Here is a 26,433-nt window from a genome sequence, read left to right as displayed (position 1 = left end):
AACATTACCAGCGGCTCGCCGTCCCTACTTTATAGAATGCTCTAAAATCGGAAGGGATAAAGCTTTTCAAAAATTTCTTTGGATTTCAGATAATCAAAGCCTTTACTTTTCACAGATCAAAAATGAGCAGAATTGTCAAAGAATAAATCGTAGAAAATGACATGATTTGGTTATACTCTATCTCCTCTCGCAATTCTTATCCGATCTTTTCAAATTTAAATAGGTCGAACGTGCTCAGAATTAATTTTGAAGCTTCCTTAAACTCTACACGGCTTATCAAAACAAGTGCTTTCACGCCGCGCCGCTTCTTCTCTCACGCTGCGCGCCTCACGACGGTGAAGCTCTTATTTCAAAAGCTCATATAAAATTCCATAGAGCTACAAAATTAATTCTGAGATTACGAAATTTTAGGTCTAACGGAGCACTTTTGATCTATTTAAATTCGAAAAAATCGGATAAGAATTGCGAGAGGAGATAGAGTTTAACCAACTCATGTCATTTTCTCCGACTTGTTCTTTGACGATTCTGTTCATTTTTGATTTGAAAAAGAAAAGGCTTTGATTTTCTGAAATCCGAAGAAATTTTCGAAAACCTTTATCCGTTCCAATTCTAGGGAATCTTAAAAGTAGGGCACGGCGAGGCCCTGGGCGAGCGAGGCGCCGCGCGCCGATTTCATGTTCTACCCTTAAGGCCCCCGGTGGGAGATTTTTGAAGACTCTTGCCCACTTGTGTGGACATATTTATAAAAATTTGGGACAAACATGTCCACAAAGAGGAAGATAAGTTATTTAAAATAACTGTATCGGATTTCAGCGTTGCCACTCGCCGGAATTGAACTCGTACAATAGTATTTTTTAAAAGAAATTTTGTAAGAATTCGAAAGACCATTCTAATGATTTCAATTTCGACCGATAATGGAGAAAGGGTTCATTGTCTTGTAGATAGGGGGTGGTAAGAGGGAAATTCGATTTTATTATCGTAATTTTATAGGCCCATGTTATGTCCCCGAACGTCCCGAATGTCCCGGCCTCTCCCCAATGTCCCCGAATGTCCCCAATGTCGCGAATGTCCCCGCCATTTTTCTCAAAAAATAAAAACATCCCCCATCTTTAGGGGAAATCACTAATAATTTAGCTTTTTCTCTAGCTTAAAAGGGTGGGAGTATAATACAGTTTTAGAATCTTCAGAAGCTGGGGATCATTTTGACTATTGTGTGGGAAGTGCCGCAGCGTCGGATAGACCCCCGGCGCTGCTGAGTACGGCCCTGCACCTCATCCCTCTCTCGGAGGGGAGATCACTCTTGCCCGGAGCCGCCCATGACTCTTTACTGGTGAACTGAAGTGAAAGATCTCACATCCCAGGAAAGATGATTGGGTTTAAAAATCCTTTTTGCCTTGCTGCTGTAAGAGAGAATCGACCGCTCGCCGCTTTTAACCGTAAGAATTTTTGGATGTTTTCGATTAATTATTGGATCTAAATTATCAATGGATACGATTTTTTGACCGCCGTTGGACTCAGAAATATTGAAAAAATTGGAACTTATTGTATCTTTATTCTGGAATTTTGAAGCCTCGCCAATTATGGGGACCCTGAAATGGATAAATTAGAAATTTTTATTCTTTATTGATGAGATTTATGGCGGACAAATTGGAATTATTTTATTTGGTTGGATTTCAAATTATAAATTTGCTTATAATTTCCGATGGTCAAGATATTTTGTTTTCAATTCGATTGGAGCTTCGTGTGAAGATATTGGCCTGTTAAGATGAAAATGTATTTTTGAAAGAAGATTGAAAATATTAAAGAAGACAAGAAGAGATTCGGTAGCTGCTAAGAGACGATCAGTGGAGAAAAGTGGATCAGTGGAGAAGAGGATCACTTGAAATCGTTGCAGTTTTATGTCAGAAGAAATTTATTTTGTTGGAAAGACGAGATGTCAGCCAGACAATCTTTATCATTATAATTATCAGAAGACAAACCTTTGTCTGTTCACACGACGTCACGTCAAACAGTGATATGATGGGACGCGTCATATGTGAATTTCCCATCGCATCATTATACATTTCAATCACGATTGAGAGTCTCAATTTTAGACGACAAATTTGCCTGAGAAGAACTTGATTATAATTTCTGTTCCTAATTGAAACTGTATTTTGTTCGACTGTTCTAAATACTGATTACACAAATTATTAACTGAAGAAAATTTTCAATAAAGCTCTTCTCACTTCGTGAGGAGGGTGAGTGTGGGGAAGTGCCGCAGCGTCGGATAGACCCCCGGCGCTGCTGAGTACGGCCCTGCACCTCATCCCTCTCTCGGAGGGGAGATCACTCTTGCCCGGAGCCGCCCATGACTCTTTAATTGATAGTGGGGGGTGATCTCGCGTAGTATGGAAAAATGTTTCGGTAAAAGCGACCGAAATATAAATCACTTTCGAGGGGTCAAATATGATAAATATTTCGGCAGGCAGCCGAAAGAATTATACAAATAAGACCCGTTTTTAGGAAAAATATTTCGGTACGAGCCGAAACAAAAATCAGAATTTGATGTCTTTTGAGCAATAAAATTTCGGTAGGTTTTTCCATTATCATCCTGATTTGCGCTGGTATGTGCATTCAATGAGTGTGCCTTATCAATTTTCACCTCAAAAATCTCGAGCTATTTTCTGTTCTCATATTCAGAAGATCATCTCTGGGTTCATTCTTTATTTCGCAAAAATGAAGTAAGCCGATGATAAAAACGTAATCTTGCTAAAATTTTGCTAAAATAAAGGTTAGGGTTAGGGGCACCTGCAAAAATGACGGAACAAATTACCCGAGGGGGATAGGCTAGGGTTAGTTAGGGTTACTGAAAGTAAGTAAGTAAGATTCTAAAACTGTATTTTACTCCCACCCTTTTAAGCTAGAAAAAGCTAAATTATTAGTGATTTCCCCTACCCATCTTGAAAATTAACGTGATTACCCTGATTACTTAAAATGACCGTTTTCGGCTGATAAATGCGCGAAAATATTTAAAATGATGAAATTTAGGGAGATGAAAGCGCTCCGCGCAATTTATGGCAGAAAATTCCTTGATCTGACAGGCCACACATCTTTTTCGCGCCTTCTACTGTTAAGGCATGATTTGGTAAATTCTTCTAGAACAGAAATGTTCGGGGACACTGACGCCGGCCGCCCAGGGCCGCCCCCGGCCGCTTTTTGAAAACATCCCCCTTCGGACCGGCCGGCGTCAGACAAAAACATTCTAGAAACTATGTTTTTCGTAAAATCGAAATGGTCCGATATTCGTTCTGAGGTAGAGCGAGAGTTGGGCCCCGCCAACACAATGAGTTTTCTACCAGAAAATGCGCGCGAAAGGGCCGCCAGATCACCTAAATTCAACGTAATACCATGGAAATCATAAAAAAATCGTTCCATAAGTTATGGTCCATAACTCAAAATGTTTTTGTACAATAAATTATCATTTCACATAGGTAAAATAGATTTGAAATTTTTTAAAAAATGGACCGGCCGGCGTCAGTCTGGGCGGCTGGGGGCGGCCGGCGTCAGTGTCTCCCGAAATGTTTACCAATGGCATGATGATTATCTTTTTTGAGTGACTAGACAATCAGGGCCGCCCACGCAATTTTCGCTCGTTCGGACAAATTTTTATAAAACTTTTTATAAAAAACAAAATCGGGGACATTCGGGACATTCGGGGACATAACATGCGTGTTCCGAATAATACATTTATGGATAGCCCTTGATTAACTGGTATTCCATTTATTCCATATTTCCATATATTCCATTTATTATTCCATCAGGGGTCTGGATTCGCTTTGAAAAATCGGAGAGGGAGTCCGAATGGAGTGGTCTCCATTTTCCTGAGTCGCCGTTTGCCCAAGATCTCTGTTTGTCCAACTTGAGGAATCGGCGAATTGGACAAACGGCGATGTATTATAATTTAAATCGATTGATCTTATAACTTCATATATTGGCCTCCCGACAATCAATCCTGACCAGGGTTCGAAATTTGCTGTTCACTCAGAGTGAACAGAGTGAGCTGTTCACTGTTCACTGTTCTCTCTGTTCACTCTTAGAGTGAACAGTGAACAGAAATTCTGAATTTCTGTTCACTCTAGAGTGAACAGTGAACAGCATTTTGAAAAGAAGAGTGAACAGTGAACTGTTCACTCTCTTCTCTCACCGGGTTTTGACAAATTCTAGAGCAGATTTGTTATTGTCGACTCAAAATTTCAGCAGAAAATTGTGGTGGAAAAGCAACAATTTTGTTCTAGAATGTATTCTTAAAAAAAAATCATGACGAGAAAACACTTTACAGTAATATGTATCGGAAGAGACGATTTATTATCGTCTCACTACTAAAAACGTCTCTTTTGAGACTTATTAGTGTTTGTTAGCTTGAAAATAATCTAGTTTGACTTTAAAAATTTTGCAAAAAAAAATAATTTTTCCGGATTTCGGGCAGAGTGAACAGTTCACTCTGTTCACTGAGTGAACAGTGAACAGGATTTTCAAATCGCTGTTCACTCTAGACCCTGATCCTGACATCACCATCTTCAATCCCGGCTTCAAAAATTTCGATCCTTGCTTTTCAGACGTCAATCAATCTTGGCATCTCCAGCACCGATCCGGGCGTCACTAATAAAAATGAAACCATACATAAAATGGACACTTTTTCAAAGGTTAAATATTTCCGGAAAATTTTCGCATTTTTTCGCTTTTTAGAAAAATTTTTCGCTTCGCTTCGCTTCGCTTTCGCTCACGAAATTTTCATTCGCTTCGCTTCGCTTTCGCTTTTAATTTTTGAAAAATTTTCGCTTTCGCTTCGCTTTCGCTTTTCATTTTTGGCCAAAATCCAGACCCCTGATTCCATATATTTAGTGGGAAAATGGGTAAAATACCGCGATTTTTTAAAGATGCACATTGACGTTACAATTCTCTTATTGTATAATAATAAAATCCTTTTATTTTCGAATTTTTCAGATAACAAAATAAGCCAAACTTTCGCAAAAGTCCTCTTATTTCGGGTCCTCTTATCTTGGAAAACCACTGTATTTGTCTGTAGCGCGCAAATCTGTTTCTTTCTAGATTTCAAAACTGGCGCGCCTGAGAAAATAGTCATTTTATCAAAAATTTCGAACATTTAACCTGATTTAAATTTTATCAAATTAATCGCCATTAAAAGAAGATGCGAGAAGAAGATACAATGATGAGTATGATAAATGAAAATATTAGAATTCAAAAATGAGAAAAACTTGGCAGGATAACTCCTCGGAAACATGTGATGGCAATCAATAAAACATACCCTGAAGCGGGTGAACACTAGAATTTAATTTTCGTGAAGCGCTCATTGCAGCTTTCCTGAAATTTTGCTGATATTGTGGTCTATTCCTTCTTTCTAGAAATTCATCGTTTCATCATTGAAAATAATAATTGAACCGCAAAAATCATTCTAGATGGACAAAATGCTAGAGAAGCAAAAGGGCAGAAAATCGGATAAGCGGCGCCGATGTTAGTGTTAAGAGAAATATACAATAGCGCGAAGGCTGTCTACATTTCGTTAAACATTTTCTATCCGCAATAACTTATTGCCAATAAGACACTTGAGGTTCTCGATTTAGTTTCGCCCAATTAAGATTTATTTTTGAAAAAACCGACAAGCAGAGTTCGAAATCTGAAAGAAAATAGCGCACTGCCAAGCGACTGCCAGCTTTTTTAAATTGCAACTGCCACTGCCAAGTGACTACCATAAACTGCCAATTTCGATACTTTTTTAAATTTTTAAAGTCAAACCAAGTTTAAAACAGTCTTTTTAAAAGACTCTTTGCGACATGTGAAACATATCGATGAAAGTAGGGGTTGCCCGAATAAGCGAAACCATGCGGGCGTGTTTCGATTTTTCATTAAGCGGAGGACCACGCGGAGCCTCCGCGGCGGAGGAACCAGCCAGCTGGAAGAATTCCCTTTTACGAAAAAATCCTCTCACTGAAGTCTCGCATTTTTTATTTCTTTTTCACGTAAGCGACGGGGAACAAAAAAATTCATATAGATTCGCTATGAAAATTTTTTGAAAAAATCGAAAATTTTCATTTTCTTTCAAAAGCTTTCTAAAAGATAAAAATAATTTTAAAAACAGAAAGAACTGATTTTAATTGGTCTTCACCATAGAAAAAGCCTGAGTCAGGCACCTGAGATAATTCGACGACTGTAAACTTAACTAAAAAATTATAAAAACCTATATAAGAAATATAAATTGTGAACCGGGTACACAATTGTGAACCTGGGCGCCCTCCACCCCTTTTTTCTTTTTTTACCCTTTTGTTTTTTTGTAAAAATTCTTATTCTTTTGCACCATCAACTAGACAAAACACCACCAAAATAGTATTTATTTAGTTCCGCCATTGCTTTGGTCAAAAGTGGGAAAGCGCTGAGGACATTTTTGGCTGAGACAACAGCGCCAAGGGGTGGCCAAAAGATGTCAAAGGGGGTAGAGACATCTTTTTCCCGGGCAATGCTTTACTTTCAAGAGACGATATCTGAGAAAATAAGGGGGCCACAATTATAACGGGTTCAATATTCTTCCCTGGACTCACTAAGACGCGTTTTTTTAGGTTGCAATTCAATAACTTTTGAATGGAATATGATACGGAAGTGGTTGACGGCTCAAAATGGAGTTTACGAGGAAAAAATTCGTACCGCATTCGATTTTTAAATTTTGGTACCAAACTTCCGGTATTGAATTTCGGTACTATTTTTGTTATCGAATCGGTACTAAACCAGTACCAAAAGAATCTCCAGAAAATTTCATGAAGAATGGTACCAAAAGATCAGTACCACGACACTTCCGGCCGGAACCAACCACCATTGATTTTCCTCAAATTTGCCAAAAATAGACCAAAAACCGTGATTTCCGTAAGCTGTCTCGCTAAAATAAGTACTTATGCGTGATTTATTTTGGTACCAGTCTTCATGAAATTTTCTGGAGATTCAGTGAGTGAGTCCAGGGAAGAATATTGAACGCGTTATAATTGTGGGCCGCGGGAAGAATTTGCCCGTTATAATTGTGGCCCCCTTAAAAACATTCTTCTGATGAAAAAATTGAATAATATAGGTCTCGGGAGCGAGTGTGGATCATAAGCGTTGTTTTTGTGGATCTAGAAAGAAAACTTTAGAAAGAAATTAATATCTTTCGAACTGGCAGTAGGTTGGCAGCTGCTAGTAACTGAAACTTAAACTTTAATTTTTCAGTTGAGAAGCTCGAGCAAGAAAAAAGATTCCAACGTAGCATCGTCAAACGATCAGCAAGAATAGTCGATGGTGACGAGAAACAAAAAGAGGAAATACGACGAGTTCAACCACGTCTCGATGCTTCTGTCTGACATGGATCCCGCCACTGATATAAAAAGATTTGCCGCCACTAGAAAAGGAACACAAGGCGATTACCAAGGTTTTTGCGCTAAAAAGAGCGATCACTAAAAATTACTTTAGATAAAAAACATAGACCGCATACAGCTTGGTCGGTACAAGATTGACTGCTGATACAACTTTCCCTATTTCTACATTGCAACGAATCCGCATGTGCTCGAAAGAGACATGAACGCAGTCCTCGAGCTTTTGAAAAACGACGCGCGCCTCATGCACGGTTCCGAAAAACAGCTTTTTAAATCATGGAAGACTCGCTTTTGAACCAACTAAAAAAGTACGAGGCGAGTATCTTGGAAAACTAAGCCATTTGGGCCAGAGTTTGAAATGCTCGCAAATGCTCGCGAGCGAAAAGAGCGAGAGCAAAAATTTATCATTGATCTGAGAGCAGGGGAGCGAGAGCATGAAAATGAGTCGGCTCGAGAGCCAAAAGAGCACGAGCCCAAATTTGAACACGCTCGCGAGCGCAGAGAGCACGAGCGCATATGTCAGAAATGCTCGGGAGCAAGACGAGCGGGAGCGGCTGCTCTCGTGCTCGCCATGGAATTGACTCACGAGCGGCTCGCGAGCAAAATTAAAAGAATAATTTTTCGCATAATTATTCGCTTTGATAAATTAATTTCTTTGAGGATCTAAAATAGGTGGTGGTCTAAACTTTGAAGTTCTTACGTGCGATAAGAACTTCGTGTGGCCTAAACTTTGATCGTTCCCATGTGCGATTCTTTGAGAAAGTGGCCTAAACTTTGATTCTTCCTATGTGTGGAAGTGGTCTAAACTTTGAATTTCCCCTGAGGCGCTCTGACTAGTTCTATGTGTGTCATCACCTTGAATGAAAAACGTAAACCTTATTGGTCTGCATAAAGCGTAGTGGCCTTAGCGGGCGGTGCTCTAGTCACCGATGGCAGAAGTGCCTCCGGGGAAATTCAAAGTTTAGGCCACTTTCTCAAAGAATCACACATGGGAACGATCAAAGTTTAGGCCACACGAAGTTCTTATCGCACGTAAGAACTTCAAAGTTTAGACCACCACCTATTTTATTTTTGTTGTTTTCAGTTTTGTGTAAGCTTCACTAGGTCCGTAATCTCGACAGCAGAATGCGAAAAGACGAGAGTAAACAGATAAAACATGCCCACCGCGAGGTGCTTATTCCTGTGACAGGGACTCATATGGAATTAGTCATGGGGCCGCCAAATCATTTAAAGCCCTTGAAAGCTGCTCGCGAGTCATTTTTTCAGCTCGAGAGCCGATCGAGCAAGAGCACAATTCGACCAGTGCTCGAGAGCCAAGAGAGCGAGAGCGCGAAATGAAATGCGCTCGCGTGCGCAAAGAGCGCGAACGATGAAATAAATGTGCTCGGGAGCACAAAGAGCATCATGCTCGTGCTCGCTCGCTCTCAAGTGAGCCGCTCGCGAGTCACGAAAATTTCAAACTCTGATTTGGGCGGACTCCGTTTTACGGCTACACTACAGAAAAAGACTGTACATCAAAATAACCTACACGAAGCCGTACTTGCACGATGCGGTCAGAGGTATTATGGTGTTGTAGTGCGACTTTGCGTCTCAAATAAGAAAACACTACAATTTGTATAAAAAGCTAAAAAGCTCTGTTTTATTCCGCGACTAGCGCTTGTACAGTCATAGTACAGATATCTCTTAGTTAGGTCTTTCTGAAGGTGACCCCTAACTCGGATGCCAATTCTAAGTGCCTGCTTCGTTTATATAGTCCGCCAAAACCATAATTTCTTACGGATTTCCGTCGGCAGCTCCGACGGTTTTCCGTGAGCAGCTCCGAAAACCCCTCCAAAGATACCAAGTAGTAGGAGTGAGTGAGATTCTCGAGGTGACCATGAACTTCTTATGCATAGTAACTATGGTTTGAAATTGCATAGTTTCTGTAGGCTTATCAGAATGCATATACGTTATAGTCATACTATAACACTTTCCCCAACTTCGTCAATTAACACTTTGGATAAATTGTTAATTCAGGTTGAAAGTTCCATGCTCGATAAGTAAGATCCAGTTTCTTAAGTATTTCGGTAAGCAGATACAACATGTTTCGACTGCTTTTGAGGTTAATTTTCACGGTTTTTTTATTCTCCAAAACGATGAGATTCGGTCATGACATAATAAACAATTGCTAAATGACGGTTACACTAAAATTTTTCTTCCCAATTGCCGGCGGATATGAAGTAGGTTCGGCATGCCTAAGACTTCTGGATATGATGAGCAGAATCCTTACCAAGATGGTGATACTGGGTGTTGGGCTGAAATTTAACATAACGAATTTTCGTTACCCTTCCCTCCCTCACATTTAGCTCAAGAAGAGTCTTCTCGGACATTCGAACGGCATCCTTCATCGAATCTGGGGCGGCATAGGTTTGATTTGAATCGCTGTTTTGGAGATTCGTATGCGTATTTGAGAATACAAAAGGAATATCATTTGAGGTTGAACTGTTGACTTCTCTAACCGGTTGATTCGATGATTGATGATCGCATTCATGACCATCTCTTGTTGATTGTTGTTTTGGAACTACTTGCTGTATGATCGAAATCTTCGATTTTATGTGTTTGATGTTTCTTGCAATAGTCGACTGAGGGCACTCTGTTAGTTTCGCTATCAAGCTCATCGATTTTGGCACTTCAGAGTGTTTGTATGCGTAAAAGATACACGCAGCAGCTTTTGCTTTTCGTGAAGATTTTACTGAAGGATCATCCACTTCTTTCGCGATCTTCATTGCTGTTCGATATATACTTGTTGAAAGTTTACAAAGATGTTGGTCTATGTAATGTGAAGCTTTGAGGGCTTGGTATTCTCCACTTCCAATTTCCCTAAGTTTGCTTTTCAAGAATTCATATGTCTGCGAGATCGTTCGGTTGTTCATTCCCTTGCATTTATCATAACAGTCTCTGAGGGTGATTATCTTATTATTTTCCCGGAGGCTTATGAACAAGGTTGCAGCAGCCACATATTCTACTCGTCTTCTTCTGCATCTGTGTTCTTTGTCCTCCAATGCTTGTTTGTAAATCTCGATGGCTCGCTTCTTTTCTGTGTTTGATGCCTCAAAATCTTTGTTCCCATTTCTTCAACTGTTTGAATCAATTCGGCTGTCGTGAACATTTTCTGAAAGAGGAAGAGCAAATATTATTTGTAGCACCGACAATAATGATTTTTATGAAACACCGGAAAAGTTGATTTTCGCTCGCCAGTAGAAAATAAAAGTAGTCTTGTTTTTTGATGAACTTAAGAGTTTCCACAATTCAATCATCCTTTCCGTGAAACACTGAAAACGTTGACTTCCGCTTGCTATGAATTCAAGGTCGCAGTTAAGTATCTTGAGAATCATCAGTATCTTAGTGGATTCTATTCATAATGTCTTGATCGGTTGCTTTCCTTGGATTCTTTTCGATACTGCTTCTTGGAACTTTTCCATTCAGGTATCTTCTTCGCATTTTGTGTTTCCTGATTAATCTAACTAATTATCGATAATTGCTTTTTGATTCCTTGTTTTTCAATTTATGCTGTCTCATCAGTCTTAACTTGTAATTCTCCATGACTTTCTAAACGTTAATTTGCAGATCGGTTCTGGAGTTACTTAACCCTATCTCGAGCGCGAGCACACGGCCATGAGCTCGCCCATCTAGAGAAAAAAAAAATGTCTGTTCATTCTCTCTCTCTCTTGTCTGTGCTGAGGGCTAGGGTCGGCGCCGACCACCCTTTTTCACGGTCGGATCGGGATGGGTCACCCCCAAAATGACCGAAATGAGGCTTGCGATGATCAGGACTGTTATATTTACTGTCTTACAGACCAGCTTTCTTGCAATTAATGCCCTTTGCACAGACAAGAGAGAGAAAGAAATGACATTTTTTCTCTAGATGGGCGAGCTCACGGCCATGTGCTCGCGCTCGAGATAGGATAATTTTGAATGCTCGAGACAGGGTTAAGCACTGATGAATTTCGCAAAAAAAAAATCTCTTTCCCGTCGTTTCTCATTCATCGTCTGGATCGAAGATAAGCACGGGGTTTTCGGGAAGCTCTCGTCTCCCTGTGGCCCCGGACTTGTTTGAGATAATTCGTTAACGGCAGCCGCTCGCCCTTTGTCCGGCCTCGCTTGCTCAGTCTTCTATTTCGTGCGCATTATATCCTCAAGCGTGTTTTCCTGCCGATTTGTAATTCGTCTTTTGATACGGCTCCTTTTCCTCCTAGACAGAGTTTTCTCACTCTTTAATCTACCGATTGATCATACCGTATACGTGTTTCCTTCCACATCACCGAGAGACCTGTTCATTCGCTTGTACAGAGCGTAGAACTTTGAAGTGGCGTCTAGGATCTTCGACGGGAGATATGAAATACATATTTCGCATGTATTTTTTCCAATATTTGTATATCCGAGCTTTTTTCCACTTTTTTCAAGCCCTCCAGGAGTTCATAAGTTCTTTTTTTCAAGTGCATTTGTCTGACTTTGAGTTAAAGTGATCAATTTAATGGTTCAGCGTTACTTGCTGCGTATTTTAACCCACTTGACTCCTGAACCCATTCTGGCCAGGAATATTTTGGAACAGGGGTCATGAAGCCTTAATACGTGACGTCAAATTCGCTTCGAACTCACTGAAATTGAACATCAAATCCATCAATAGTACCCATCCCAAAGATCAGGATCAGATGTATGAAGCCTTCTGTTTCGTCTTCATTTGAGCAAGAACTCATGTTCTTCCAGATTTTCTTCGCGAAATAAATTTTAAGCGCAGCTTTCTCAAAGATCAATGCGCGTCTCGTTGAATGTCTCCGCCAAATTTTCTGGCGTCGGATCAATCGTTTTACGTCAGTTCACAGGAATGATGTCATTGTGATCCGAAGTGTCTTCCTGACTGACGTCTGTTCTCAGGGTTCTAACCCTCGGTTTGAGAAGCGTTTGCTTTTGTCTCTGGCAGCGCCACTCGCCCATTATTTCGTGCATGTCCTTGAACAAAGTAGTTTCGTTCCTCTATGTTATAGGTGAGCTCCGCTGGTTCATTGTGAAAATTTGAATCATCCATGACTTGAGCCACCTTAATTGCTGCACGCAGTCGGTCAAAAGTTATTGCTGCTTTGCCCAATTCACCAGCCTCGAGGTCCCTGCTCAGTTCCGTTTTCTGTATTCTAGTGGCGTTGTTTCTAATCACCGGGTACAGAAACATCGCAGCCTCCTGTGATTTTGGATTTTTTCCGGACGATGCCTTGTATATCGTGCACAGTCTGATGAAGAACGCAAGCAGCGATTCTTGTGGTCGTCGTTTTGCCCTCAATATTTCATTCATCATGCTGCTTGAAGTTCCAGCAAGATGCTTTCCAATGGTTTCTAGGAATAGTTCGAAATCTTGACGCTCTTCTTTCTCAAGAAGTTCTTCGAGAAAGTAGTCTTCAGGTCGAAGTGTCATCATAAACAGTGACACCATTTGACTGTCCGTGAGGCCACCTTCTCTCGCATTCCTTAAAGCACTCTTGTTTCGGGACAGATGTTCCCAAAACGAGATTCTCTCGTTTGATTGCCAGACTTTGAGGTTGAATTTCCCTGGATTTCCGTAAAATTTGACTTGGGATTCTTCTGATTTTTCTTAATCTCTCGATTGATTTTTCTTGTTACTCCCTTGTCTTTTTGATCTGTGTATTCCTGTTGTTTTTGAGGTCTCGTGTAGGGATTATACCGCGAGTTTTCTTCCTTATGTTTCTTTTGAGGACGAGACTGAGACTGTGAATTTGGCTCAGACTCTGAGTCAGACTCGGTGTTTGATTTTTCTTCCCTTGTCGATTCAGAACTACTATCAGCCTCCTTATCTATTTTCGTTCTGATGAATTTTGCGGCCTTTTTAAAACTTCCTATCATCGACTGCTGGAGTGATTGATATTGGTTTAGTAGCTCGATGTTCTTTTGCCTTTCCTCTTCTATCGCTGCAGCCCGGATTTTCGTTTTATTAAGAAATGCATCTTTTTCCTTGTTTTCCAATTGGAGTCTTTTCAGTTCACTCCTCAAAAGATCTATTTCGGTATCTCTTTTCTGAGGAATGGTTGTTGCGGGCGCTTGATTGGCTGTCTGAGACGCCGATGTTGAATGTATGTCCTCTGTTTCTATTTCATGCTTCTTTGTTCTTGATTTTGCTTGTATCTCATCCAGTAGGGCCTTAAAGTGGCTGGGATCGCGAGCACAGAGGTCTCTGTCGACGAACACAACCGGATTGTCTTCATCTTCTAGAACGTCCGTTGCTTGTTTTAACATTTTCTCCCATTGCTTGTGGTTATTCGCGAATTTTTGTCCCACCATGGAATTTTCAAATGTGACCAGTAAGAAACTTCCTTCGATATTCGCTTTTTGACAGCAGTTGCAATCGGGCCACTTATGTCTTCCTCAGTAAGCAACAGAATCTTCGCTTCTTTACATTCTTTGACAACATTATGTGTGGTTCGAATAAGATTCGCCATTTAGATCTCGAGTCTTAAAACAAAAAATAAGCCCAGATATTGAGCGTACTTGATGGGTGACAGTAAATCGAAGAAAGTCGAAGAAGAAAATTTTCTAACAGTTAATGAGTAAGAAATCCAGAAAAGAAGTCGATATCGTGATCACTAAGCTCCTCAACCCTTCGCGGGATGTTTTTGTTGATTTCGTCTCCCTTCTGTTTTTCAGGTTGGGCTGATTCTTTTTCTTCTTTTGTTGGAGAAATCATCTCGAAAACATTTATTGGGTATTTCGGTCCAGCATGTCTTGCTTTTTTCGTTGGTTGAACTGGCGGCTCGGTTGCAACTGGAGTCGTTGGATTTTGAGCATTTGATTCTCTATAAGAGTCGCTTTTGGGATTGAATTGTGATTGTTGGAGAATATTTTCAAACATGTTTTCGGACTCAATCCTCGAGGGTGTTGGTGATGGTTGTTGCTCAACATCAAGCTCTTGACCTTCCCTTGGATTCGCCGGTTCCTGAGCTGCATTTTCCACGAATTGAGCTGATTCTATCGGAACTACAGTTTGATGCGGTGTGGGAATAGGTTCAAGCGCAAGTTGAACATACTTATCGCGCTGCACACTTTGGACGACCAATGATGCCTGAACGTTTTGCTGCTCCTCATTTTCTTGTCGACTCGGTTGAGTGGTCTGAGCCCCAGCGCCTGTATCGCGTGAATTCAATGCAAGAGACATTGCAGTTTTTAGAAAATTTTTATGATCGCGTTCTGTGTAATGTTTCTCGACGTCGCGATCGCAACCGTTGAATTTGTCGGTACTCCACATGTGCCTTTTCGCATTGAAACAAAAGTCGAAGGATTTATTTATACTCTTGCTTATTTGTCGCATTTCCGGGTGTCCACGACAGATTGTTGCCATCGTTGTTGCCTTGCTGATCCAGAATAAAAGACTATCTTTTTTCGATTCTTTCGTCTTCCAGAACTCATAAACAGCCCATGCTTCTCTTTCGCTAAATTTGAAGCCTCCCAGATGTTGCTTCACGTTTTCGCGAGTCTCTTGGATGTAAGCAAAGAGCTCAAAATCTTCTTATATTTTTCGACGTCCAGATACCGATGAAAGCAGGCCTTTACCCTGGATAAAAAGATTGTCGCCACCCCCTGGCGACAATCTTTTGGTACTAGCCAATCACAAATTTCGAGACTTGCAGTGGCGGCGTAACCCCGGATTTGAGTCTGCTTTCATCGGTATATCAAGTCGACCTCGATGTACTGAATTTTGGGCAATACATATCTTTGAAGCACTTGTTTGTAGCCCTTAGGCTCGTAAGCATAGAAGCAGTAAAGCTCTGAGGCGGCAATCGTCATTCCTATTCGTCAATGAAGAAGATTATTTGAGAAAAAATATGTCAAATGAAAAATTTTATTTATATTTATTTATTGATTATCTTATTTAAAACAGCTTTAACGTAAATATAATAATTTATTATTTCTTAATTTTTATTTATTTATAATTTTATCTTGAATCAAATTTTAAGTTTAAATTTATGTGCCTAAAGGATTTTCTATCGGTGACTGCCATTATGGGTGCGAGCTCCGCTTGCTGTGAAAATCCCTGGCAATTATACTTTAAAAAAATTCTAACTTGATGATTATTTCTCGATTTCTCTTTTTCCTTTATTTTTCATTTTTTACCTGTCTTCGATCGCGATGGAGTCCACACTGAATTCTTGATTTCGATTTTCGACATAGTTTCCGGTTGAGCGGCAACAATAGCAAGTTTGAATTTTTAATGCAAGTCTGAAAGGAAGTTAGGCGAGGTAAAGCGCACGCGTTGCAGCTGTCGTAAAATCAGAGTGATTTTTGAAAGCGGCATCTGGTTAGCGTGAGTTTTCATCCACTCGTCTTTTAATCTGAGGCTGGGTCTCTTTATACTTCTGACACCAAATGTTGTAGTGCGACTTTGCGTCTCAAATAAGAAAACACTACAATTTGTATAAAAAGCTAAAAAGCTCTGTTTTATTCCGCGACTAGCGCTTGTACAGTCATAGTACAGATATCTCTTAGTTAGGTCTTTCTGAAGGTGACCCCTAACTGGTCGACACTGGTTATGTCGCCGAATGTCGCCGAATGTCGCCGAATGTCGCTGAATGTCGCCGAATGTCGCCGAATGTCGCCGAATGTCGCCACCTATTTTTTAAAACCAGGATTTTTGCAAAGAAAACTAGTTTTTAACCAAGAAATTTCAAAACAAACTTGTTCTAGAACTGTTTTCGCATAATTTCGAGGCAAGGAAGCGCTCCGCGCAATTTGTGGTAGGAAACTCACTGGTCGGGCTGGACACACTTGTATTGCCGCGCCTCCTACTATTCCCGCCTTTTACGGTTCTAGAACAAGTTTGTTTTGAATATTTGAGCCAAAAAATTTTTTTCATAATTCCTATTTTTCGAAAACAAGTGGCGACATTCGGCGACATTCGGCGACATTCGGCGACATTCAGCGACATTCGGCGACATTCGGCGACATTCGGCGACATAACCAGTGCGCCCCCTAACTCGGATGCCAATTCTAAGTGCCTGCTTCGTTTATATAGTCCGCCAAAACCATAATTTCTTACGGATTTCCGTCGGCAGCTCCGACGGTTTTCCGTGAGCAGCTCCGAAAACCCCTCCAAAGATACCAAGTAGTAGGAGTGAGTGAGATTCTCGAGGTGACCATGAACTTCTTATGCATAGTAACTATGGTTTGAAATTGCATAGTTTCTGTAGGCTTATCAGAATGCATATACGTTATAGTCATACTATAACATGGTACATATCTAGGATTATTCCACGAAAAACAGCTCCCCGAAATAATGGTTCGATGGTACTCAAAATAACATACCGATGAAAGTAGGGGTTGCCCTGGACTCGAGCCCGATTAAGCGACACCAAGTGTGCGTGTTTCGCTTTTATTAAGCGGAGGACCACGCGGAGCCTCCGCGGCGGAGGAACCCGCCAGCTGGAAGACTTCCCTTTTAAGAAAAGAACATCCTCACACTGAACTTTCGCATTTTTGGATTTTTTCACGTGATCAAAGGGGAACTAAAAATATTCATATTTATACATTCATAATGAAATTTTTTTTTGAAAAGAAAATCGAAAATTTTCATTTTCTTAAAAGAGCTTTCTAAAGAAATTAAAAAGGTTTTAAAATCAAAAAGAACTGATTTTAATAGGTCTTGAGTCACTATTTTGACCAAAGATAAAGCCTAAGTCAGGCCCCTGACGACTGTAAACAAACTAAAAGAAATTAATTAAAAACCATAAAAAAACTAAAAATAGGGACACTATATATTTTCTTATCAGATGGAGGCGGGCGGGGTTGGGGACGGGACTGAGAATGATCAACTCAGCCTTTTCCCAGCCTTTGTCAAGCCCCTTAAATTCAATAATCAAGGGACGGGGCTGAAACGGCCCGAAGGGCCGTCAAGCCCTTAAACTTAAAAATCAAGGGACGGGGCTGAAACGGCCCGAAAGGCCGTCAAGCCCCTTAAATTTAAAAATCAAGGGACGGGGCTGAAAGGGCCTGAAGGGCCGTCAAGCCCCTTAAATTTATAAATCAAGGGACGGGGCTGAAACGGCCCGAAGGCCCGTCAAGCCCCTTAAATTTATATATCAAGGGACGGGGCTGAAACGGCCCGAAGGGCCGTCAAGCCCCTTAAATTTAAAAATCAAGGGACGTGGCTGAATCGGCCCGAAGGGCCGTCAAGCCCCTTAAATTTAAAAATCAAGGGACGGGGCTGAAACGGCCCGAAGGGCCGTCAAGCCCCTTAAATTTAAAAATCAAGGGACGGGGCTGTTCCCTGTGGTCCAATTTTTAAGTGGCTGGGCTCGGCAACCTGAGAACAGGGTCAGGGTCAGGGTTCGAAAAATTTTTCCTGATATTCACTCAGGTCAGGGTTTCTCACTCAGTCAGGTTTTCAGGGTACTCAGTCAGGCCTTCTCTCCCAACAAAATTAAAAAAATTTTTTAAAACATTTTTATTGAAATTTTCTTTAGAAAAGTTTCAATATACCCCTATAAGTTTAACTTTGGGGTAAACCAGTCTGGTTGAGTGGAGAATGCTCTTGCTTCGTGCGCGATCGGCGCGAGCTCAATGCCCTCTGTCCTCCCTTTTTTCTATTCTGAATTGTCTATTCATTCGTGTGTGGTCCCTTTTTATTGTAAAAATTCTTATTTTCTTGCACCATAAAATAGACAAAACACCACCGAAATTATTTTTATTTAGTTCCGCCATCGCTTTGGTCAAAAGTGAGAAAGCGGTGAGGACTTTTTGGCTGGGACAACAGCGCCAGGGGGTGGCCGAATCTCGTTCTCCATATATGGAGAACGAGATTTTTCCCGGGCAATGCTTTACTTTCATCGGTATAAGGGTTAAATATAAGCCAGGGGTCTGGATTTTGGCCAAAAATGAAAAGCGAAAGCGAAGCGAAAGCGAAAATTTTTCAAAAATTTAAAGCGAAAGCGAAGCGAAGCGAATCAAATTTTCGAAAGCGAAAGCGAAGCGAAGCGAAAATTTTTCTAAAAAGCGAAAATTTTCCGATAATATTTGACCTTCGAAAAAGTGTCCATTTTAGGTTCGCTTTCAATTTTATTTCTTTTCGGGCATTCGGACTCCCTCTTCGGAAAGAGCGAAATCGTGAATTTTCTGATCTAACTCAGCTGAAGAGGATGTGTGGCTCGAGTGATCTCCATTTGCCCAAATGCAGTTTCCCCAAATCACCGTTTACCCAACTTGGGGAACCTAAATCTTGGGCAAACTGCAATGTGAATAAATGCCGATCCAATGCCGATCCCGGGTTATTGGACGTTCATCCCGAGACTGACGGTATGAGAGGCCAGAAATGACGTCTGAAAAGCCAGGATCGAAGTTGTTGAAGCCGGGATTGACTGTGGAGTAACCAATAAGTTATTGGCAATAGTTAAAGTTATATGAATCATATTACAGTGAAAACCCAAAAATTGACCGGTTTTCAGATGTAAATTCCCGAAACAAGCGGCCAAATTTTGGGTTTTTGCCGGGTAGCCAAGTTTCCCCTTTAAAAATCAAAGTTTCGAAATTTTCGAAAATCGGCATGATTTAAAATCATTGATTTTCACATTTTTGATGAATTTTATTAAAATTTTTGCTTGTTGGAAGACATTCTTATAAGAATTTAGTCATTTTAAATGATATAAACACTTTAAAAAAGCTTAAAATATTCAGAAAGAGCATAATTTGGACCCAATTCTGATGAAAAATTTTCTATTTTTGTAAAAGCGGCCAAATTTTGGGTTGATTTGAGTTTCCAAAAAAGGCGGATTAAGACAAAAAGCGGCCAAATTTTGGGTGGGCAAATTTTGGGTTTTCACTGTATATGATCAATCAATTTAAAAATTCACGTCGCCGTTTGCCAATGTCGCCGTTTCCCCAAGTTCGGCAATCGGATATCTCTGGCGACTTGGGAAAAGTTATCCCGGAAAACAGTGACCACTCATCAGCTCAGCGTAGCTCACAATATATTATTGTCAATATTGGCTACTTTGAAAACATTCAAATGATCTCAGCAAAACTCTGAATAGTGCAAATTAAGTTCAATAAGCAAAATTCTCAGTAAAGCTTTCGCTAAAGCAGATGAAAATAACAAAATATTCAATTCTTAGAACGATTTGTTAAGAGCGAAATTTTTGCGAAAATTTTTGGTAAAAAGCGAAAGCGAAGCGAAGCGAATTGAAATTTCAAAAGCGAAAGCGAAGCGACTTCGCTTCGCTCTGCTTCGCTACGCTCATGAGCGAATTCGCAAAGCGAATCCAGACCCCTGCATCAGTCGCTGCATTTTACTTAAAATATGATGAGTCTGTATTCGGAAAGATGCTGTACTTACTTGATTGTAGTCCTCTTTTGAAAATTTTCATTGTAGCTTTCTGAAAAAATTCTTCTTTGTGGAATTAGCGCTTGTGAAATGGTGAATCATTTTATAAAAATTATCTTTTATTTAATATAGCAACGGTCAAATTGGTTACGAGTTCATTTCATCTGATTTTTATCTCAAGAATGATGCTAGATTACGCGAAGTCATTTTATATTTCTAGCATAAAAATTCCTCTATTTTTCACGAAGTCATTTTAGCAAATGTTGTGAATCGCTCTGCAGCCGAGTTCTTTTATGCTGAAAGTGAAATCAATTGGAGCGCAACGAATCGATAATCAAGTAAGTTACGCGCTGAATAATTACCTGATTAGCCCCGAAATTAAAGATGCCAGTCGCAAACCATAAAATCGTCATCCGAGAATTAGCAGAAGAAGTTCTCAGCTCTAGAAAAGGGTGATAAAGCATATACACTTGTTTTAACACTTACTACAAGACAGAATCTGGAAAAGCGAGCCAAAGAGCCAAAGACCATAAAGACGAGTTCTGAAAAAATGAATAAATTTAATTTGCAAAAATTGAAAAGATGAGAGTTGATAGTCACCCAATTTATGAGCACATGGGTAATGATAGGTTTAGAGAACATTTTTTACCTGAATTGAGAAATTACATTTCTAGTGCACAAATTTGAATCGCGCGCCAAAATTTTTAAGCCAATAGCGAAGAGGCCTCTGCACAAGGACCCCAGCTACGCTATATACTACTATCCCTCTCTCGGAGGGGAGATCACTCTTGCCCGGAGCCGCCCATGACTCTTTATGAGGAAATTCGCTACGAAATATTTTCTTAGGCAAAAAATGAGAGAATTACACCCCCACCAAGCGGAAATTTTCGGAGATTTTTTTCTATTTATGATGGAGAGTTGGGATTGAAGGCGGGTCTGAAGACCAAAAATCGCAATTGGTATGGAAAATGAAGATTTGAAAAATGCATTAAATTTTGTCAAGCCTTTCACACCTTACAGTAAGGTTACAGTGATGTTAGGTCACCAGTTTCTGAAAGAGTGCATTCGAATCTCTGGGGATTGGAGAAAAATCATCAAAAATATTAACCTACGCTTCTAGAGAAGGGATAAACTCTTTTTCCAAGAAGAGGGTCCTCTTCTGGTGGAAGACATGAGCAAAGGTCCTCCGCTTTATTTAAGAATATTACGCTTAAAGAACGCGTAGGTTGATATTTTTGATGATATTTTAATCATTCCCCAAGGTTAGGGTTAGGGTTAGGCTTAGGGTTAGGTTGTAAATTGAAAAAATGATTTTTGAAAATTCTCATTATTGGTCCCCAATAATGCCGTAAATGGCCCTCTCCAGACTCTAACCCCCGCATTAAGAGCATCTTTGTTTTCAAACTTTTATCTTAAAATCGAGTTTTTAAGGTCGGAATAGTACATTCGCATGGTTACAATAAGAAAATATTGTTCTTAGAAAAACTGATTTTTTGAACTTTGATGCTCTCTAGTTACCGGAAGATGAACTTTTTCGAAATTTTGAACCCGGGATTGAACTTCTGGGTACTTGTTTACTATACCGATGAAAGAAAAGCATTGCCCGGGAAAAATAGATTATCTCCATACAGTTTTTTAGGTTTGTCCTCGCCTGGTCCAAATCCTTGCCTGGTCCAAATCCATACCTGGTCCAAATTCCTTACCTGGTCCAAAATCGAAAATGGATCAGGCGAGGATTTGGACCAGGTAAGGATTTGGACCAGGCGAGGAATCTGAATTTTAAAAATTTTTGAAAACAAAAAATGAGTAACCAGACCAAAACAAATTTCTTCTTGACTCCCCTCCGAGACAAAAAATTTGAAATTTTGAAAAATTTAAAATTAAATTTCCGTTTTTTTATTAAATTATTATAAACATTTAAAATGTTCTTATAAGTTTCACTTGATAAATAAGAAAATAATGGGGAAATGTCGCGAATCGACAAAAAAAATCCTTTTGAAGGAACTTCAAAAATCTTTAGATTTTGTGAGATTTTTTCTGGTCCCATCCTAGACAAGAAGCTCTACTCGTTTGTAGAAAACTTTTCTCTTGCATCACCATTCAGCTGACTTTTTATAATGGCCGAAAGTCCGGTTTTCTAAGTTGGGGGGTTATATGATACAGTTTAAGAAAACCTAGAAGCAAATTTGCTTAGCTGAGCTGAGTGAGCTGAGCCAGCAGTTGCTCGACAAGGATTCTTGAAAATGATCTGATCTGCTCAGCTCAGACAATTATCACTTAGCTTAGCTGAATGATTATAAGTTATAATTTATAACACAATTTGACTACTAAAAGCACAGTTAAAAACGGCTCAGCTCAGCTCTAATTAGGGTACGCTCAGCTCAGCTCAATGACCTCTGAAAAGGCCAGCTCGTCGAGTTTTCCGGAATTTCCAGTTTTCAACCCAATTTTTAGCGCCCCAGATGGCCAAAAACGGGTTTGCACTAAGATTTCTGAAAGCTCAGAGCCTGATAAAGCCTAAAGGGTTCCCCCGTTTTGGCCATCTTTGACTCGAAATTCAGCCGATTTGGGCTTATGAATCGGGACGTTCAATAGCTCTTTTGAAAGCTGGTGTGCTATCTGTTATTCTCTAGTACAGAGATATATTTTGCTCAAGGCAAACCTACCTCTATGAGGTAGGGAAAACTCAAGAAATTCGAAAAACGCCATTTTAGGCAATTTTTGAATAGAAATTCAGCCGATTCGGGCTTAGAAAATTTCTTTTGAACAACTATTTTTATCCATTTTTGGCATTTTTTGGTCTTTCATTGCTTTTTAGCGCCAATGGGCAAAAATTTCTAATGCGGTTATTATTTTCTAAATTGGCAGATTCGGTAAGCTTTCGAAAGACCCCTTATATGGCATATTTAGATGTCATTAAAAACCGAAAAAATCCGATTTTCACGCTTAGTACATTTTATATTCATTTTTGCAACTTTTGAAGGCCAAGATCTCGGGGAAAGATGTTTGTAAGGGGGTCTTGTGACACTTCAAAATGATCCTCAGAAAACGGAGAATCTAAAAATGTCAAACATGGACCCTTATCACAGAGTTGAAGAAACAGGGAGGATCCCTTAATATAAGCCTTGAAGGCTTAAAATTAGGTACAATAAAAACGCCTGGTCTGGGACGGTCAAAAATACGCCTGGTTTGGGACGGTCGGGCCGTTTAAAGATCAAAGGCACACGCCGTCCCAGACCAGGCGTTTTTACTGTTCCCGCTGAAGTCAGAATGGTTATTTTTGGTCATCAATTTTTGTTGTTCTTTCAGCCCAAATCTGATAAGGTACACCAGGGACTACTTTTTAGTCCAAGAAAAAATATTTTTTTTTTTGAAAAATTTCCCACGTGACCATTTTCTTAGGAATAAATCATCTTTTTTGGCTCCAATTTAGCCTTAAAATTATTGTTATCTTTATAAATCTAAAAAGAATTCAAATACTTCTCTCAAAAAAAATTCTCGAAGGGGGAAAACTTATAAGAACATTTTGAAAAAACGGAAATTTAATTCAAAATTTTTCAGAATTTTAAATTTTTGTCTCGGATGGGGGTCAAGAAAAATTTGTTTTGGTCTGGTTACTCATTTTTTGTTTTCAAAATTTTTCAAATTAAAATTCCTCGCCTGGTCCAAATCCTTACCTGGTCCAATTTCCTTACCTGGTCCATTTTCAATTTTGGACCAGGCAAGGATTTGGACCAGGCAGGATTTGGACCAGGCGAGGATTTGGACCAGGCGAGGACAAACCAGTTTTTTATTGAATTTTTGGACATCAAATTTTTGGACATTTTTGCAATTTTAAGGGGTTTTCTTGGGAAACCTTTCAAAAGTGCCTGTAGCAAGTTTTTGGACATTTTTGCGAAAATCTTCGGACAAAAATGTCCAAAATTCCATAATTAACTGTATATGGAGATAATCTCTGGCGGCCAGAGTCTGGCCACCCTGGCGCTGTTGTCCCAGGCAAAAATGTCCTCACCTCTCTCTCACTTTTGACCAAAGCGATGGCGGAACTGAATAAAAATATTTTTGGTGGTGTTTTTAACATTTGGTGGTGCGATAAGATGACATTTTTACAATAGAAAACGAGGGATCGCGCTCGAATCAGGGGTAAAAATCAAAAACAGAGATTCGAACCAGCGCCCTCACCTCGCTAAGCGAAATCGCTCTCCACTCAACCAGGTTCTTTTCTATAAACTCACATTTAGAGGGTAATAATGCTACTATTTCATCTTGAACTGACTCTTGCCAAGATAGAAAAAGAAAAGCATGCGACTGAAAACAAGTCCCAGGACAATTCCGAGGGATTTGCCTCTGTTCGCGAGGCCATTAACAAGCTACAAAAGGAGAAGAAAGCTCTTCAAGAAGACGACCAGATCTTCAAAAAAAGAAGAAAAGGTCGTCAATCTCACCAAGTCCAAGGGAAAACTCGAACAGCAGGTCGATTAACATCGCCCTCGAGCTTGAGAAAAGTCTCGAATGGACCTTGAACGAGCCAAGAGAAAGCTTGAAGGCGATATTCGACTCCCTCAAGAGCAGATCAAGATTTTTAAATTTAAGGGGCTTGATGGACCTTCGGGCCGTTTCAGCCCCGTCCCTTGATTTTTAAATTTAAGGGTACGGGTGTCGGCTTTTTATCGCCCGTAATAATATAATGTGGATAAAAACAAAGTATTTTATCGAATTCTACAAAAAATTTAAGCTCGAGTCATAATTAATTGTCAGCTGCTATCATTGTTATTTTACGAAATATGCTCTCGTAAAAAATAACCGAAAAAAAATTTTCGGCTCAGATTTTTTTCATCCAGGGCTTTTTAGAAAGCTTGGAGAATGAGGATCATCATGATATTCTCGGTTTTATGTGAATCTGTCTTAAAACGTTTTTAGAGCCGAAAATGTGTAGCTCAGTTTCAAAAATGCGAATTTTCGGTGTAATAACAAGGATAGTTTTTCAAAAATTCAATTCCATACGAAATGTAATTCAATCTCAAAACTCTTGACAAAATTAAGATCAGAGTCTGAATTTTCACATAAAAATATAAAAAGGTATGTTTACAGGCTCATTTCTTCGGAATTGAAGCCTCTTTTAGGCCCATTTTCATCATTTTAGGTCGAGATCACGACTTCGAGCCAATTTTTAAAACAAAAAATCTTTATTAATCCGAATTTCCTCTTGACAAAATGTAGAACTAGGATGAATCTTTGCTCTAATGTAGGCGAATTTTTTCCACCACTTTCATATCCCGAGGAATTGAGCCCTAGTTAGAGCCTCGCCGACACCCGTACCCTTAAGGGGCTTGACGGCCCTTCGGGCCGATTCAGCCACGTCCCTTGATTTTTAAATTTAAGGGGCTTGACGGCCCTTCGGGCCGTTTCAGCCCCGTCCCTTGATTTTTAAATTTTTGACTAAGGCTGGGAAAACACTGAGTTGATCATTCTCAGTTGCGTCCCCAACCCCATCCAGCACCATCTGATGTAAAAATTTATATTGTCCCTGTTTTTAATTTTTTTATGGTTTGTATCTAATTTTTTTTCAAATGCCTTTTGTATGACCAATTAAAATGAGTTCTTTCTGTTTTAAGGGTAATGGTATACCTCGGCGCGGCGCTGCTCTCTCGATCCGCGCTCCGCCAGAACCTGTTTCTCACGAGGCCGTAAAATCTGAACGGATAAAGATTTTTTCACAATTCAAAAAGATTCTGAATAATCAAAGTCTTTTTTACTAACACAGCAAAATTGGTAATGATTGTCAAAGAGGAACTATCTGAAAGTTGCCAGTTTCCTTCAAATGACATTTTCTTCGACATTTCTCATCCAAAATTTTTGAAAATTACACTGTCTTGTAGAGAATCGTCAGTTCTACAAATCCTGTTTTTCAGATTTTTGTTTTAAGATCTTCGGATTTTAATATGCGACCTTGAAGTAAGCGCTGTCGTGGCGTGAGAAATAGAGAGCGGAGAGGCGCGAGAAAAAGTAGCGCTCTTTACAAATTGCGATGTAAAATTAATGAAAGCCTCAAACAAAAATCATTTTATCACTTTACAAAGCTTTTCGAAGAAAATGAAAAAGAAATCCAAAAATGAAAGGGTTCAGTGAGAGGATTTTCTTTTCGTAAAAGGAATTCTTCCAGCTGGCTCCGCGTGGTCCTCCGCTTAATGAAAAAGCGAAACAGGCACACTTTGTGTCGCTAATTCGGGCTCGAGTCCAGGGCAACCCCTACTTTCATCGGTAGTCCCAATATTTTGCTCGAAAAGGGATAGAATATCGACCACTTATTTTTCTCGGCGGGTACCTAGATCAGGGTTCGAAATTTGCTGTTCACTCAGAGTGAACAGAGTGAGCTGTTCACTGTTCACTGTTCTAAGAGTGAACAGTGAACAGAGATTTGAATTTCTGTTCACTCTAGAGTGAACAGTGAACAGCATTTTGAAAAGTAGAGTGAACAGTGAACTCTTCACTCTGTTCTCTCACCGGGTTTTGACAAATTCTAGAGCAGATTTGTTATTGTCGACTCGAAATTTCAGCAAAAAATTGTGGTGGAAGAGCAAAAATTTTGTTCTTGAATGTATTCTTTAAAAAATTCATGACGAGAATACACTTTGCAGTAAGATATATCGAGAGAGACGATTTATTATCGTCTCACTACTTGCAACGTCT

General features: G+C 39.8%; 1 protein-coding gene and 2 long non-coding RNA genes across 3 annotated transcripts in view; 2 read left to right on the top strand and 1 right to left on the bottom strand.

The window, feature by feature from the left end:
• Positions 1-5,399, bottom strand: part of LOC145710759 (adenylate cyclase type 10-like) — a 95,616-nt gene extending 90,217 nt beyond the window's left edge. Inside the window, exon 1 of the mRNA XM_081788481.1 lies at positions 5,306-5,399. Coding sequence (XP_081644607.1) covers positions 5,306-5,351 — 46 coding nt within the window. The 5' untranslated portion in view covers positions 5,352-5,399. The remainder of the gene's footprint in view (positions 1-5,305) is intronic.
• A 1,721-nt stretch (positions 5,400-7,120) lies between these two features.
• LOC145710784 (uncharacterized) lies at positions 7,121-7,447 on the top strand. Its single transcript, XR_014135080.1, has 2 exons — positions 7,121-7,204; positions 7,249-7,447. It is a non-coding gene; the product is annotated as an uncharacterized LOC145710784 (long non-coding RNA).
• A 1,426-nt stretch (positions 7,448-8,873) lies between these two features.
• On the top strand, positions 8,874-20,266 carry LOC145710785 (uncharacterized). Its single transcript, XR_014135081.1, has 3 exons — positions 8,874-8,950; positions 20,001-20,081; positions 20,128-20,266. It is a non-coding gene; the product is annotated as an uncharacterized LOC145710785 (long non-coding RNA).
• The last annotated feature ends 6,167 nt before the right edge of the window (positions 20,267-26,433 follow it).

This window comes from Oikopleura dioica, chromosome YSR (assembly GCF_907165135.1).
Source record: "Oikopleura dioica chromosome YSR, OKI2018_I68_1.0, whole genome shotgun sequence".
Classification (NCBI taxonomy): domain Eukaryota; kingdom Metazoa; phylum Chordata; class Appendicularia; order Copelata; family Oikopleuridae; genus Oikopleura; species Oikopleura dioica.
This window is presented reverse-complemented; position numbering and strand designations above follow the sequence as displayed.